The sequence below is a fragment of the Pezoporus wallicus genome, unplaced genomic scaffold (genome assembly GCF_028554395.1).
Source record: "Pezoporus wallicus isolate ANWC-B61680 ecotype Strahan unplaced genomic scaffold, APGP_CSIRO_Pwel_v1 contig_5261, whole genome shotgun sequence".
Taxonomy (NCBI): domain Eukaryota; kingdom Metazoa; phylum Chordata; class Aves; order Psittaciformes; family Psittacidae; genus Pezoporus; species Pezoporus wallicus.
This window is the reverse complement of record NW_026642423.1, coordinates 3,808,142-3,824,296: the sequence shown is the minus strand read 5'-3', so window position 1 is coordinate 3,824,296 and position 16,155 is coordinate 3,808,142. Positions and strand designations below refer to the sequence as shown.

The 16,155-nt window shown below is 39.3% G+C and overlaps 1 protein-coding gene across 2 annotated transcripts in view; it reads left to right on the top strand.

The window, feature by feature from the left end:
- The window catches only part of CNTNAP5 (contactin associated protein family member 5), a 298,904-nt gene that overhangs the window by 209,626 nt on the left and 73,123 nt on the right, over positions 1–16,155 (top strand). For both annotated transcript variants that reach the window (XM_057430057.1, XM_057430056.1), the window contains exon 13: positions 5,140–5,340. In XM_057430057.1, the coding sequence (XP_057286040.1) occupies positions 5,140–5,340 (201 nt within the window). The remainder of the gene's footprint in view (positions 1–5,139; positions 5,341–16,155) is intronic.

Sequence of the window (16,155 nt, the reverse complement as noted above, 5' to 3'; positions counted from 1 at the left end):
TCAAGGAGGAGAGTCTCTCTGTTGTGTGGTTACTCCTGTAGTTTACAGGTACAACTTTCAGGACAATATTTAGCATTCAATGTAGAGCACCATGAAACAAATGCATCATATGAGCTCTCAGAGCAATTTTTCTCTCCCTCTTGTAGCATTTACCGTATGTTTGGCTTGTTGGCAATTTAATCAGTCTGAATAATCTTGTTTTGTGACAAACCTCCTAAATCACAAAGGAGTGATGCAGTTTGTATGGGTGAAATGTGCTCCACGGGGATATTTAAAGTTGAAGAATAAAAATGAGAATTAGACAATACAGAGCTCATTGAAAGCCAGTTTTCCAGCTGCTCTAATTTCCCACAATTTAATTTGTGTGCCGTCAAAAGCAACTTGGAGGCTTCCAGCAAGATGATAGAGCAATGGGTGAGGCTAAACGGTCTAAAATGTGCTGAATGCATTGCAGTCCCATGCTGTAAAAACATCTCCTAGGGCCAAATGCAGGCAGCATAATATCCTAGTAAATTGGACCATTAAATAAAATTGTGAAGTCATAAAGCTGTAGCATTACCCTGAAATTAAAGCACTGTCACCTTTGAATTATGGAACAATTTAACAAGCATTTAGGAAATATGCTTTTGAAGGCTGCATTTAACTATTACAGGCTATACAGTAGATGCTGTGGCTTCACTCTCCTACTGGGTTTAGAATTATTTTCAGCTTGTGTGTGGTTCAAAATTTTACCAAGCTGAGAAAGTAATAAAACAATAAAGTTAAATAACAGAAGGTAAAATTAGGCAGTGACCTTTGCCTGGAGAACAGCTTTTTCATTCTCATTGCAAATTCAGAAGCACAGGGAGAGCTAGTTAAATTGAGTAAACAGGAAAAAAACATATAGTATGGATAGATATAAAAATGTAATGATAACTTCTTTGTTGAAAGAAAAAGGAAAAGAGTTCCTTATCTGCCTAGTTTAACAGTTTCCAGGTATGGAAATATCTAGAAGGAACTAGTGGCACTCGATTTGCATCTATGATTACAGTGCCACCGCCTAAAAATGTAATGAAAACAAAACAAAAAAGAATAAAGATTAAAAAAACAAACCTGAACCTCCTGTTGTGAAATAGGAACAATATTTAAAGCCCTAATTTCAAAAGCCATGACATAATCTGTGCAGAGGCATGACTGCAAAGGCATACGCAGGTCTTAGAGCTGAGTTGCAGACAGCTTTGCACTGTTTTCTAGGTGTAGTGATCTGTGTGCATGTCGATTGCAGCTACATTTCTGACGCAGGTTCTGAAGCTTGTGAATGTGAATTTGAGGAAAATAATATTATCTTTTTCTTAATGCTGCCAGGTTTAAGGTGGAGAAAATGGTGCTTGAATAAAACCCAGAAGTTGACCTGAATGGTGAGGGTCTTCAGAAGAAAGGCTGGGATTATTTTTGTGTTGTTTTCAGATCTATGGAGGCAGGTGCACATAGTCTTGCTATTGTCTTGGAATAGTTCAAAAATTTACTACCCTCCTGCTCTTAGTTACTTCTCCCTCAGTCAGTTGAGACGCAGGAGGGAGAAGTAGCTCTCCCACTCTGTCCAAAGCAAACTAAAGATTAAATCGTTTTCAGGCTCATTTGCTGCATGTAATCAAAGGGGTGTCCTTTTGAAAGAAGGAACTTTCCCTATTGTTGTTTTTTTTTTCTATCTGTATCTAGCAGGTGCCTGTGACTTCATGTACACTACCTAGCCCATCTTTGCTTCACATCCCTCTTGCTAAAATGTGTGTACTTATTTTTTTCCCTGGGAAGTGGGAGGAAGTATGGCTGAAATAGTTGAATTTATCTCTCTTCTTCCTCTAACATTGTTGTCACCAGCTCTTTTGTCTTGCATCTGTGGTGTGTTAGCTGCCCTTCTAATCTAAAGGCTTCCTTTCAAACTACAAGTTTTTAAAGCCTCTTTCACTGCTTTGTTGTTGTTGTTGATGTTGTTGTTAAAAATAAAAAAGGTAGCAGAGGATGTGTTTCTCTGTGCTCTTTCTACACCAGCTACATAGGGAAAAAAACTTTTGAATAGTGGTAGCTTTTGCCATCCCACAGGGATGCTTGGTGGTGGCTGTGGCTTTCCTTTTACTACTAGATCAGTGAGCTGAATGTATATATTTTGCAAGAGTGTGCTGATGGTTACCTTTACTTTCAAGGTGGAACATAGAGGGAATCTTTGAAGTGACCAGCAAAGCACAGATCTCATTGATCTATAAAATCTCTGAAATGTAAATCTGGAATTCTTCCCTTCTGCTATTACTTTTTTGAACTCTCTGTTCTTATGTACTTGCAAAATCACAGTTACTTTGAGTACAGAAAGAAACTTTGTTTTCCTTTTCCTTTGCAAACTAGAGGATGGAAAATCTGAAGTTAGCGTCTCAGTTCTAAAAGATCCTGTGGAGAAAAGCAGTTCTTGAATGTCATAGTTCACATTTAAGGACAGGTGAGCACAGCTGTAACAATAACAAGACCACTGAAAATTAATGAACAATTACAGAGGAAAATCAGATAAAGAACTGTCTATTGTCTGTCCAACACACTTGTTAATGAGTGCTTGTCACTAACAGTATGTTTGTTGAAGTCTTGTCCATCTTCATTTCAAAGATGTCAATTAATTATATTTCTAACACTTCTTGGGAAGACTGTTTTATGCTATGGTATTTTTACGAAGTTTTTCCTAGTACTCCTATGTTGCTTTTAAACTACTAGATTTTTATGCTTTCAACTTTTCAGGTACCGACACAGCACCTTTCTTGGTGCACAAATACACAGCCTGGAAAGCACAGTGGTGTTAACCACTCTGAAGCTCTAGCCTGTTGTAATTCCTGAACAGCACTGTAGCCGCTATTGTAAACATTGTAATTTCTCAAAATTATGTTAATAACTCTCAGTGGGGAGGATCTTATGACTGCCAATCTGGACTTTCAGCAACCAGTTAATTCCATCATCTCTTGGGTTTACATGTTCCTTAAAGTATCCGCAACTTCGTGTTTGTCTTTTTTAGTAGTTTTTTCAGTGAATGTAGGAGTTAAACTTCTTCCAACTTCAGTGAGAGGAAAGTTAGAACACCCTCAACTGCTTTGAAAAAATTCATTCTGTTCATGTCAGTCCTTGGGAGAACAAAAATAAAAGCACAGTGACTCTGGCTGATAAGAATCACTACTTTCATATGTGTGTTATGAAGTCATTGAATTATATTGTGTTGGGTGCAATACGTGTGCAGGACTGTGCACGGTATTGGCTACAGTGTTGACTGTGATTGCAATCACTGGGACAAGTTTTACAAGCAATAAATTTGTGATGGCTTGTGATTTTAATCTATATTTTGTGTGTCACACATTGCAGCAATGTTTCTTTGAGCTCCAACTCACAGGATCTATGAGCAGCATCCTGAACTCAGTAAGAACTACAGAATTACAGACCTGTGAGCAAACTCTTTCTGTCTACCATCACAGAAATAATGATAATGTTGTGAGTGAATGTATGGTTTGCTGAGCATAAACTGTCCTTAAGTTAATGCCATACATTACTGGGAGAGTAATTTCCCCATAACTTGCAGCTCGGACTTGGAACAGACCTCTTTAGATAGTCTCCAGATGGTGGTTTTTACTTGCTTGCCATCTGAATGCTTCCATAATGACAATCCATTAAATCATCTGAGTGTCTTTGCATGGATAGTCCATTTAGGATTTTTATACACCTATTAGAGTTATTTTGAAGTACTCTGTGGGATATTTGTAGCCTAATGGAGAATACTCCAACTGCGGTGCATTACAGTAGCCACATAGCTACTGGATTTGTTTTGCTGGTGTATTGGAGAGTAACTGGAAAACTCACGGAAGCTCTGCAAGAATTTAGATTAAGTAGTCTGGTGAAAACTTCTGAATACTTAGATACATAGTTTTTAAGATCAGTTTAGAAAAGATCTGATTCAGTGTTATCCAGGGTTTCCCTGTTGAAGCAAATAACAAAATAGAATCTCTTGTCTAGACCTTGCCTCTTCCTCTGTAACTCTAGATTACTGCAAGTCAGCTTGAAATCTTCCTTTCATCAAATGATTAGAATTTACTTCCTTAAATTTTTGCCCAGTCAGTATTTTGTAGGTAAACAGGGTCTTTGATAAAGAGGGAATTTACTGGATGTGACTCTTCATAATATTGTGGAGCACGTGCAGGGCTGAGTCCTGTGAATTAAGGAGTTTGCCTTTTGTTCTGGGTCACTTCAGCAGATTGGCCATTCAGGCTGTCCTTGTTATCTTACCTGTTACTATCTCACCAGAGCAAGCTGGGAAACAGCCTCCCTGCTAAGCTAATTGTTTCTAATTGCAATGTTCTGCCTATCATATGCCAACCCCAATGCTGCTCATAAGCTGGGTTGTTACAGGGCTGGTTGTGCTTAAGCCTAGATTCTGCTTTCTGTCAGCTACAATATCCCTTGCTCTGCCAGCAAATGCAATGAAGGAGATGAGAATGGACTCCCCAGCATGGAAAATTATCAACATTTACAGTTAACTACAGATGTTATATCATATGTTTTTCTGTACCATCATCTAAGCACAGCATCACTCAATTTAGATACAGAAAAATCTGAAAACTGAATGAGTGATCTGACTTCCAACTGAGTGGTAAGAACATACTCTCAGTTTTAGGTTTCTGGCAACAGTTTGTGATTTCTGTTTGTGGCGAGTTTGTGCAAGCTCATCAGCCACAGCTTTGCTCTCAGATACAGCTATGTTTGTAAAACATCAGTGGTACCTCCATAATTATCTCTTTTCTTTCAGGGTCAAAGCTAGCTCAAAGGTATCTTAATTTTCTTCGGATACCTGGCGATAGAAGATGCTGCAGATTTCCTATGGTTCCTGGGGAGCTGGTAGTTTCTCTCTTGCTCAGCAGGCTCTGTAGTGTTTGCTTGAGCTGGTTCAGACAGAAACATCTCTGTGGGCTACACTGTCCTGTAATAGGTCTTCATCACAGAGTGACCAGGTTCCTGCTGATGCTCTCTTACATGCAGTAAAACATTAGATTTCAGTCGGGTTTGTTTTTTTTTTTTTTTGTTCTCTGTGTGTTGCAAGTTTTTTGCTGTTAACTTCCCATTCAATCCTTTTTCATTTAACAGAAGATAAGATCTGGACTGCAGTGCAGCACAACAGCACAGGGCTAACCAGAGTCCAAAGAGCTGATATGGAGAAGCCGTATACCATGTTCTTTAATTACAACAGCAGCGTGGAGCAGCTTGAAGCCGTGATAAACAGTGCAGAGTACTGCGAACAGGAGGCAGCCTACCACTGCAAAAAGTCACGTCTCCTGAATACCCCAAGTAAGCACCATGATCCCAAATCTTTTGTTGTTAACTCTTAATTGATTATACAGCAGATACAGGCTGCACTGTGACTGAAGAGAAAAAATAAAACAAAACAAAAAACACGATCAAAATGAATACGGAATAGAGTGAAAAGCCTTCTACGTTCTTGGATACCACTGTGCAGTGCCTGTCCTCTGATGCAAGAGGGGCATAGCTCAGCAAGGGAGTTTCTGCTTTGTAATTTCACGCATACAAGGGCTCTGAAAGCTTCTACAATGGAAAGTCCTACTAAGAAATCACAAGAGCTGTATTTAGCTGATAGCAAATGGATATGTTTATTAATTTGCAGGTTTTAACTGTATATTAAAGATAGGAAGCATCCAGATTGCTTCATATACTTACGATATTTCTGGAGAGGAAGGGTGTACCGTCTTATGAGTCCCACAGTCCTGAACATGATGTTTAAGGTGTTTGGTTTTATGGTTTCTGAGGCAACACTAATTTTCTCCTCAGGACAGAAGGAATAAGTTTTTTTGCCCTGACTTAATGTAGCAGCAACAAGAAAGCAGAGTGTATGTTTATGTCTCTCTGTGGTACCAAGTTTCCAGTGGCTGCTCAGGATGGCTGCCTTCCACTCCCTTAGAGTTGAGATTTTATGTTTGCTTATCCAGACAGATGAATGACATTAAGCCTCATCTAGTTACTTGTCATGTCTGTGTGGTCCTGGTGATTCTTTGATTATTAGCAACTCTTAAATTTGTTAGTAGATTAGAAGAAATCCCACAGAAAGCCTAAAGGGAAGGCTGCAATGGGAGTTCCTATTGTGTTAAAAATATATTGCCTAATGAGATGTATCAAAAACTGCCTGGTTCCAACAAAGTTACTATAACACTGAATATTTATGGATCCAGTAATCAGATGCCTTGCAGTCAGTTTATTTTTAAAACTTGTGAATCATGTCTTTTGTTATCATCAGAATTTACCAGCCAAGATTAGCCATTGCTAATAATTTCTTAAAGAATAGAATGTTAATATTGGCATCCAGGGGAGAGCCCAGAAGGAAAACAAAATGCAGGCATAACTGCTTATAAAGAGGGGCAAATAATGGCTTATTAATAGTTTTAGTGTTGCTTGCTTCTGTATCCCACACCATACTTGACATATTATAAAGATATAATCACACTGTGATTATTTCCAAAATCTTTAAGTGTGAAGGCTACAATATTACAGAAGGGCTTCATGTGTTTACTTTTACACATTTCTGTGAGGTACTTGGTCATGCGTACACAGGAAGGTACCCTATGACTGCACTTTGAAATACCTTTGTATGTGGTGCCTCTATAAGGCTAGGGACACTTCTTATGGATCCAGGCCCACTACTCCTTTAGAAGAAAAAAAAAAAAACCCCACAAAAAACTAAACAAAACAACTAACTGAAAAAAAAAAAACAAACAAACAAAAAAAAACACCACCAAAAATCTTGTGTAAATTGACAGTTTATAAACTATCTTGCTTCAGGACTAATGCTATCTATGGACTGGCTAAGACAATTCCAGAGGTAGCTCCTTCTCTGCTTGTTCAGGACCAAAGCTGTGACTGACTCCTCAAAGAAGAGGACACAGGGTTAGTGTCCAACAGCCTGGCTTGTGCTCTTGCAGCTGCTGCACTGCCACTGTGGTCCTGACAGTTGATCACACAAGAATTGCACAACTCATAAATCTCTAATACCATTCCGGCTGATAAATGAGAAAAAAACTCCCAATCCAGTGCTGTGCATGTGGCCAACACCATCATTTTTTCCTCTTTTTTTCTTCCTTTTTTTATGCTTTTTAATTATACTTTCAATTTTTCATCCTGAACATTCTCAGTAGCCTAAGGCTAGATGCGGAACATGCTCAAAAATAAATCATTTGAGTTCTTGAAACAACAAGATATGGGTAACCGTTCTTAGCTAAGTATTGTTTTTCAATTATTGTTTTTTCCCCACTGACTTAAATAGCTCCATTAATCGATATTCATTTTGAGATGAGCTGCTGCTATATCAAAGCCTAGAGACCCAGTGGTGCTGAACACTATAGGTGTCTTGAAAAGTTCTATGATATAACAAATTTACATTCCCAAACTTGAAGATGAGCTACAAATGCAAATAACCCAGAGCATTTTGGTGGACTCACTGCAGAAAGTTGTCACCTGTGTTGTTTGTTCCCAGAAGTGACTGGAGGGAGTTTGATTTGGGGCCAGAACAACAGGACAAAAATCAAAACTGGGGGGGGTTGTTTCTTGATTTAACCTAGGCTTTTGGATACTTTAAGTACTATGTTCTCTCTGTGTGGCCAGGTATCATAAGGTGTAATTATGGTTAACAAACCACACTTCAGATCTTCCTTCAGAAGATAGTATGCAATTCACACATACTGATGGCAATGCAGCTTTTATAGGCCAGCAGGAAATATTGCATGACCCAGTCCAGCATGCTGAATATCACCACTCATTAATACCTCTAGAACAGGCCCAGCAGTGAATGCTTTATGGAAGGACATCTCCCAGAGGTGTATCTGATCCTGACAGAGCCATAAAAGTTCTGTTTCTTGCAAGGAATCAAATCCATTTCTGAGCTTCCTCTTATTTAGGGTTTTGTTCTTTTTCTTCCAAGGAGATGGAACACATGATTAGGTTATCTCAGCGGTAACACCAAATGCCCAAATCCTTGTCTTCAGGATCTAAACACTGTCATGTTTCACAGAGAAACAATAAAAAAATCTTTCCTTTTGCATTCATAGTGTTCCTCTCCAGCAAAGACACATGTTCTTACACAGCAGTTTTGGCTTTCACAGCTTTGACATGGGGAAAAGAAAAATAAAAAAATATGCACCTGGCCAAAGGGACAAACATAGGACTCTGGGCTGCCTCAGAGACAAACTAAGGGAGGCTCCTGGCTTGCATAAAGTTGTTCCAGTTTATATCAAGGAATTTGTGTTTCCTGTCTTCCTACTACTTTGTGACCTGAAGACACAGGCACATCCCTAGTGGGTGTGATTCAGCATAGTCTCTCCATTGAGTTACATGCATTTACATCTGCAATGTGTCAGACATGCAGTCTGGCAGTTGGCAAAGGCATTTACTCATCTCCACCTCCTACAGTCTGAAACAGCCTTATCAGTTCCTATTGTCATGCTATGGCTTAGCTGCAAGTGTTTCTTTTAAAACTAAACTTAAATTGTCCAGAACTGCATTTTTATACATCTCTGCCATCAGATAGATTTTCAGGAGCTTTGTGAACATCAGAATAGATGTCTTTTCATCAAAAGAATAGCTGGCTTTCTCATGATGGTGGCAAACAAATCTTACAATTTATGACCAGTAATTGCAATTCTCTTGTGACTTCTCCATGCCTGTTGGAGAGACACTCACATAGCCAGATCAAATCTGACAGTTGGCATTCACACTCATTCACACTCTTACTAAACATTGCAGACTTTACCACCACCTCTTCCTTAGAAGCACAGACAGACAAGGAAGCAGGAGAGGAGGGGCTTAGTCAGGAAGCTTAGGCTACTTCTAAATATGCTGTCTGTATTCTGGGAATCTGAAAAGAAATTTAGACCCCCCCTAGGGCTCTGATTTCCTTTCTTTGAGGAGCATCTTGGGTAATATCTAGGAAAAGGGTATGTGTGTAAGGATTGGTGCATGCATGCACATGCAGGTTTAATTAAACTGTTAAAAACAAGATGTTTGGAGGTATGAAAATGCTATTAGCTAAACAAACTGTCAGCTCTGAATCTGCTGTTTTCTAGAAGCTGTGGGTGTACTCAAAGGCTTAACATTTGGGAAGCTGCCTCACATCCACCTTATCAAGGACTTAACACGGTGATGGCTGTATCAGTGGCAGGATAGCTTGCTTTACAATACTTGGCTGACAGTCTGTCAAGTTCATAGCATATTTGTGTAGGCAGGGACTGAGAAAAGATCAGTCGTAGAGCAAAATCAAAGAAATAGGAATGTCTTTAGGTGGTGTTTTTTCCCTTCCTGCTTCCTTATTTTTTGTTTTTCCAATAACATTCCCATACCAAGTCACCTCAAGCTTTGATTTCAAACATCCATCCTAAACTATGCCTGAACTTCTCCCTGTCTCTCTTAAGATTTGTCAAGTCCCAGTATTATATGTCTTGCACCCAGGCTTCCACCTCCTTCCCTCTACCTTCCAGCTAGACCTGTATCTCGATACCAAACTGCATCACGTCCCATCTCTAGGTCTCTGATTTCTTATGTGAAACAGCTGTTTGCCCTCACCTGTGAACCACTGCATTTGCATTTCATTCCGCTATCATTGGAGGGAAAGATGTAGCAGTACATCACAGCAGGAAGTGTGTCTTAATTTCTGAGTTTAGACTTGAGTTTAGACTTAATTCTGCTGCTAAGACAGTTCAGTTATGTTTTATCCGTGCCCTGCATGTTGCTAGAGCTCTTCATCTGTGCAGGCTCTCTCTTTAGTTCCAGACTAGACCTCGAGCAATGTCAGAGCATAAGATGCCAGGAGATGTTCTACAGAGTCCTACCTCCAATAGTGGCGACTGGAGAGTTCCAGCTTACGTTGACAATTCTGGACGTCTTCAGCACATCACTCAATATGTTCCCATCACCCACAGTTGCTCTAGTATCACAGTAACAGTATCAGAGTAAGCTAGAGATTGGAAGGGTCCTCGAAAGATCATCTAGTCCAATCCCCCTGCCAGAGCAGGAACACCTAGATAATGTTACACAGGAATGTGTCCAGGCGGGTTTTGAATGTCTCCAGGGAAGGAGACTCCACAACCTCCCTGGGCAGCCTGTTCCGGTGTTCCGTCACCCTCATTGAGAAGAAGTAATGGTATTAGACTTTATGCCATTGCCAATCACTTTTAGAATCCACTATGGAGCTGGTGTTCATAAATTTAATCTGTTTTTGAACTTCATTATATTACTTGTCTCTGCAGCTTCTTAACGAAAGCAGTTTCCAGCAATTCCCTACTTGCCGTGTACAGAACTACTGGATTCTTTAGCATGTTTTAAATTAATGTTTTACTCAGTGCAGTGAGTTCTTGTATTGCAGGATGTGGTGAATCACTGTCCTGCCCTCATCTACTGCTTTTTAGTGCTTTTAGTTGCCCCTCTTGGACCTTCACTGGCACTGGTATTTTTTTCACCAGAAATGACCCACAGTGTTTGAGGTGTGGTTTGCATGAAGATTTCATATAATGGAGACACCACTTTTCAGAGCAGTATGAATCTTTATGAAAGCGTGTGGAAGCTGTCTTCTGATGAAGTTTTTTGCATAGATGTACCATGAGGTGATATAAAATGACCCAGAGCATGCAGTCATTTGCCATCGGGGTTTTACTCACTACTGTTTTATACCTTCCAAATATAATTTCCATTTTATCATTCCAGGTACTTTAAAATGTTACTGCATTACCAAAGAATATTTGTCATTGCACAAAATAACTTTAAATTGTTAATGCATTAGCAGGAGCCTATTTGTCTTTGTACCAAATTACATAGAACAAGGCAATCTGCCCTCAAAAAATACTTTCTATTGAAGGGAGTGGTGTCCCCTCTTTGTAGGGGAGGGTTAGATGCCATTTTTAAAGATGCTGTATTGTTAGTAGTGTGCAGCTGATTAAAATGCAGATGGTTTAAGGAGAATAAAAACCTTCTGTGTGGAGGAGGTAACTTGGCATCTAGTATGCATGCACCTGTGAGTAGTGGAAATGTCATTATCCCAATTTCTAACCCTTTACTCCCCTCACCTTATACAGTCCCTTGTGACTGGCAGTGAGGAAAAGTGTACTATAGCTGCCAAGGAAGAAATGGCAGCTGCTTGCATTACTTCCCTAGTTTTGTTACACTTCTCTGAGAATGTAGTGCAGCCAAGAGGCCAAGTAATGGGAAAGACAGAGGAAGAAATCCATGCTCAGACATACATTGAGTGGCTTCTAATCCACTGAGAAGAAAACACGCTCCTTCCTTGAACCCTTCTGCAGGGGAGGACAGGTTTAATGCTAACTGGCATACTTCTGGAGTGACACCAAAAGGGCACAAGTCTCCTGGGATTGCTTCAGTGAACACTGGAGCACCATTATCTGTGTTTGCTTTATACACAATGTCAGGTGAATTTAAAAACACTTCTTGAATTGGGGCATGATAGTGAGGAAGGAGCTTAAGGAGCTTGTATGGGTAACACCTGATTGCTTCTGTGGATTTGGAATACATCCTTCATACTTCTGCTGTCACTAGATGTTTCTGTTGAGTTTTTTTATTAAGTTTTGTTGTGTTTTTTTCCTCCTTTGAATGTTGGGATGTTTTTTTTTTGGTTTGGTTTGGTTTGGTTTTATTTTTTAAGTCTAAGTATCAATTCTGAAATTACACTAAAAAATATTTATTTTTTTTTAAGAAATCTTTTACAATTTTCTAGAAAACAAATTTGTCAGTCCAAACTGAATAGATCTGTTTTACTGACATTATGCCAGAAGCTTGTACCTTGGGAATTAATGAAGATGCATACTACAGGTAAATGAAATGTAAATCTAGACAACAGATTTTGAGTGTGGCATCTCAAATTCATTGTGTGAACTTTTATTGCTGGTGTTACAAATGATCACAGTTGTTTGTCCTTGTTCTCATGGGGAACTTCAACCTACTGGATGTCTGCTGGAAGTACAATACAACAGAGAAGAAGCAATCCAGGAGGTTCTTGGAGGGTGTGAAAGATAACTTCCGAAGGCAGCTGGTTAGTGAGCCAACTAGGGAGATGCCTGGCTAGATTTGTTGTTCACAAACAGACAAGGACTGGTGGGTGATGTGATAGTTGGAGGCTGTCTTGGGGAAAGCAATCGTGAAATAGTTGAATTTTCAGTCCTTGGAGATGTCAGGAAGAAGGTCAGCAAAACCTCCACCTTAGACTTCTGGAGGGCTGACTTTGGCCTGTTTAGGGTGCTGGTTGGCAGAATTCCTTAGGAAACATTATTAAAGGAGAAAAGGGTCCAGAAAGGCTGGACACTCTTCAAGAAGGAAATCCTTCAGAAGCAGGAGCAGGCAGTCCCTTTGTACTGAAAATCAAACCAGTGGGGAAGATACTACCCTGGCTGAACTCAAGAAAAAAAGATAATTTATCACCTGTGGAAGAAGGGACTGTCATCCCTTGAAAAATATAAGGATGTTGTTGAATTATATATATAGAAAGTTAGAAAGGCGAAGGCACAGATAGAACTAAATCTGGCCACTACCATAAAAGATAATAAAAAGTACTTTTACAAATATATTAGCAATAAAAGGAGGGTCAAGGAGAACCTCCATCCTCCACTGGGTAATAGGGGAAACCTAGTGACTGAGGATGACAAAAAGGCTGAGGTACTTAATGCTACCTTTGCCTCAGTCTTTAATAGTCACACTAGCCATCCTCAGAGTACTCAGTTCCCTGAGCTGGATGGCAGAAATACACCTTTTTTTTTCAGGCTATCCCAGTCAACATTATGTTAATCATAAGTATTGGTAGTCTTTTTTTAATTTGCATTACTCAGCATATTATTAACAATAAACAAACAATGGCAATTAGAAACAAACAGCTAATCCATGGCTTCTTATATTAATGGGTCATTAGCTATGACAGCAACCTGTGCACCATTCAAGAAAGAAAGCAGTACTGCTGCATGAGCAGAAAAGTGTGCCTTCTCCCTCATTAAAGCCACAGCAGGGAGTGTGTTCTCATCACACTTCCATTTGTCTGCTTCATTTGGATGTCCTACTTTGAGCATCTTGGGCTCCATTAGACTCAGACTGTCTTACTGACATTAAACTAATTTCTGTGTCAAATTTGGGCCAGTGCAGAGTGAAGTTTTCTGATTCTGGGGAATAGAAGATGCAAATCGTAGTAATGCAAGAGTTCACAGTTGACCTCTACCAAGATGCCACATGAGTGAGGCATTAGTAATTTGCACTTTTATTTATCTTATGTTTGAGGGTAGCAAAACATTTGAGGCTTTAATCTCTCAGTTTTATATGTGTTTTGCGTTCATTTGACTCCTGTTTTAGATCAAGGCGGGAGAGGGGAAAGTATGTGCAAAACAAGGCACTTGCTGAAAATCAGATGGGATGAAGCAAGTTAATGGAACAGAGCCCATATGCTTTGATTTCACTTTAATTGGTCTCACCTCTCTGGGAAGACAGAGTTGTGAAGGGGCTATACACAAAATAACAATGGCATAATTTCATTAAGTAGTATAAATAGAAGAAAAGAAGATGTAAGCTAGTGGAGAAAGGAGTCAAATTTTTACTCTATGTAGATTGGGCTAGACTCAGATTCATTGCTTGTAAATCATAAGTCCAGGAATTTTACCACCATTACAGTGCGAAGGTAGCCTAAGGAAATGTATTTTCTATTTTTCCAAGTGGTAAGGCAGAGACCAGGGAAAAGAAAGAACAGGGATCAGCTGAAGTCTGTTTTTTCAGATTACTTTGTCCTTGGTGTTCAAACAGCAACAGAACAAGAGCCTTCCCTAAAAGTTCACCGTTTTGCTTGTTTGAACCATCTGATGTTAAGGGGAGCATAAAAGTAGCTTTTCTAAATGTCTGTTACTGTTTGGATTTAAAAAAAAAAACAACAAAACAGAAAAATTACACCAAAAAAATAAAACCAAAAACAAAATATGGAGGGTAAACAAGCATGCTTGGAGGAAACATTTTCCCAAACACCTTTGGGGAAAAAAGTTGCGTACTTCTTCCTGTTCTAAGAAGCATCTAAAAGCAATTGCAAATTATTTACCTCCCCCCAACCCAGACTGATTTGGGAATGATCAGATCTGACCGAGACTTGACAAGTAGCTAGAAAGAAGTAGTGACCTGAAAGAAAACAATCTTTTTAAAACTTTCTTTAGAGCAGCTTTTTTTCCTGTCTGCTGGGCCAGAAGATTGAGAACAAAATGTAAAAAAGCTTTTCAGCATGAATTTGTTCCAAGCACCATTGATAGGAGAAAGGCTCAGACTTTAATGGGGACTGGTTTAGCCAAGGGGTGTGTTCCCGCTTGAGCTGTCCAAGACTAAAAACATCAACAGCCTTCTTCGTTTGCTCTCAAGAACAGAATTTGAAAGTCCCAGAAGAAAATTTTTCCTTTTTTTTTTACCATTAGCATTTAGAAAGGTTAACCCATTAATCTACACAGTCCACTTCTAAAAGTAGTTATCTTGCCTTGTTTTGCAAAGAAAATTGAGGTATCAGGCTGCTACAGTGACAATTTTGCCTAAAACTGGTATGGGCCATTAGATCTATTTGAAATTACCAACCTTAAACAAATGGCCAAATTTATGCAGCCATGAAGAATAATCATAAGAAGAGTGTGTCCTCCTAGATGACCACCCCTGAAGACCTGTGCTCCAAGTGTGAGATTTATATAGGTACCTTTTGTGCCTTGCCCTTGTGCTGCTAGTGGAAAAATGAACATGTAATCTGAGAGGTACATTTGTTTTTTATACTGAACTTACTAACAGCATTACAGTGGTTTAGCAAGGAACATATGATTCTGTGTATTTATATGGACCTATTAAATGACAAGGGAGGTAGTGGTATATTCAGGTGGGATGCGATGGAATGTTTGGTACATTCAGCCAGGTAAGGAGAGAAAGACGTGATTCTGCACTATAGCCCAGGAATAGTATTACCAGTGTGAAGCATTAATCAAGCATTGAAATTTCTTCCTCTTAATTTCTCAGGCAGTGTTTGGATTTTGCTTTGTTGCTGTGGTTGATTGTAAAGGGAGGAGTGTGAGAACCCCAAGCCTACTTTCTTTATTAGACAGTGGGATGCTATATAGACAGCCCTGTCTTTCTTGTTCATAGTTGTTTGGAAGAAACATAAGCTTACCTGAGAATGAGTGCCATGCATTCAGAAAGTGTTAGCTTAGCCATGATGGTTTAAATCTAGGTATGGGTCTGAACACAGCCAGATGCAGCAGGCATGGATTCATAATCTAGTCTTTAGAGTCTGTCTCCAGTAATGCTGATTCAATGCTAGAATTCATTCACTGTTGATAAACAGCTGTTGTTACCTGCACAGATTAAAAACCATCACACCTATTCTACCTGTTGCCTAGTTGTACCTATTATTGAAGTACATGGCATAGTTGTATGGAAAGGTTGTTGTTTGCATTTGCAAAGGGCAAGAAAGGACTCTGTAATTAAGAAACCGCCCTTGTTGTTGGAAATCACTCTTACTAGAGCTGTTGGAAGCAGGCTTGCATTTCTAAGATGGTCCATGTAGTCTTAGAATCATAGAATGGTTAGGGTTGGAAAGGACCTTAAGATCATCTAGTTCCAACCCCCCTGCCATGGGCAAGGACACCTCACACTAAACCATATCACTGTACCATTACTGTAGCTGTCTTAAGGTTATGCATGCAGACCAAGGTAGACATCCGAGTTCTTCCAGGTAGAGATACACACAATTGAAGATGATACTTGCAATTTACTTTAGATATCTTTCTAAGCAGGAACTGATCAAACTGATTGTATGTTCTCATGCTTCTGCCTAGTGAACAGCATCTCTCACAGTTTTGGTTATTTTATCTGTGCTACCGATCTTTTGTTTTGTTTTGTTTTTTTTCAGTTTAGAACATTGTTTCTTTGTTTATTCTTGCTAAAACCATAGCTCAATGAATGGTGGAGTAATAAATGTTGCTTTTTTTTCCCTATGTTTTTGTGCTTTACTGTTTATCTTCTCTATGGATTCTCTGATACCTGGGATAGAATGAAATGTAAATGCAGTATTTTCTTACCATGCCAAATATGACACAAATGACAGAC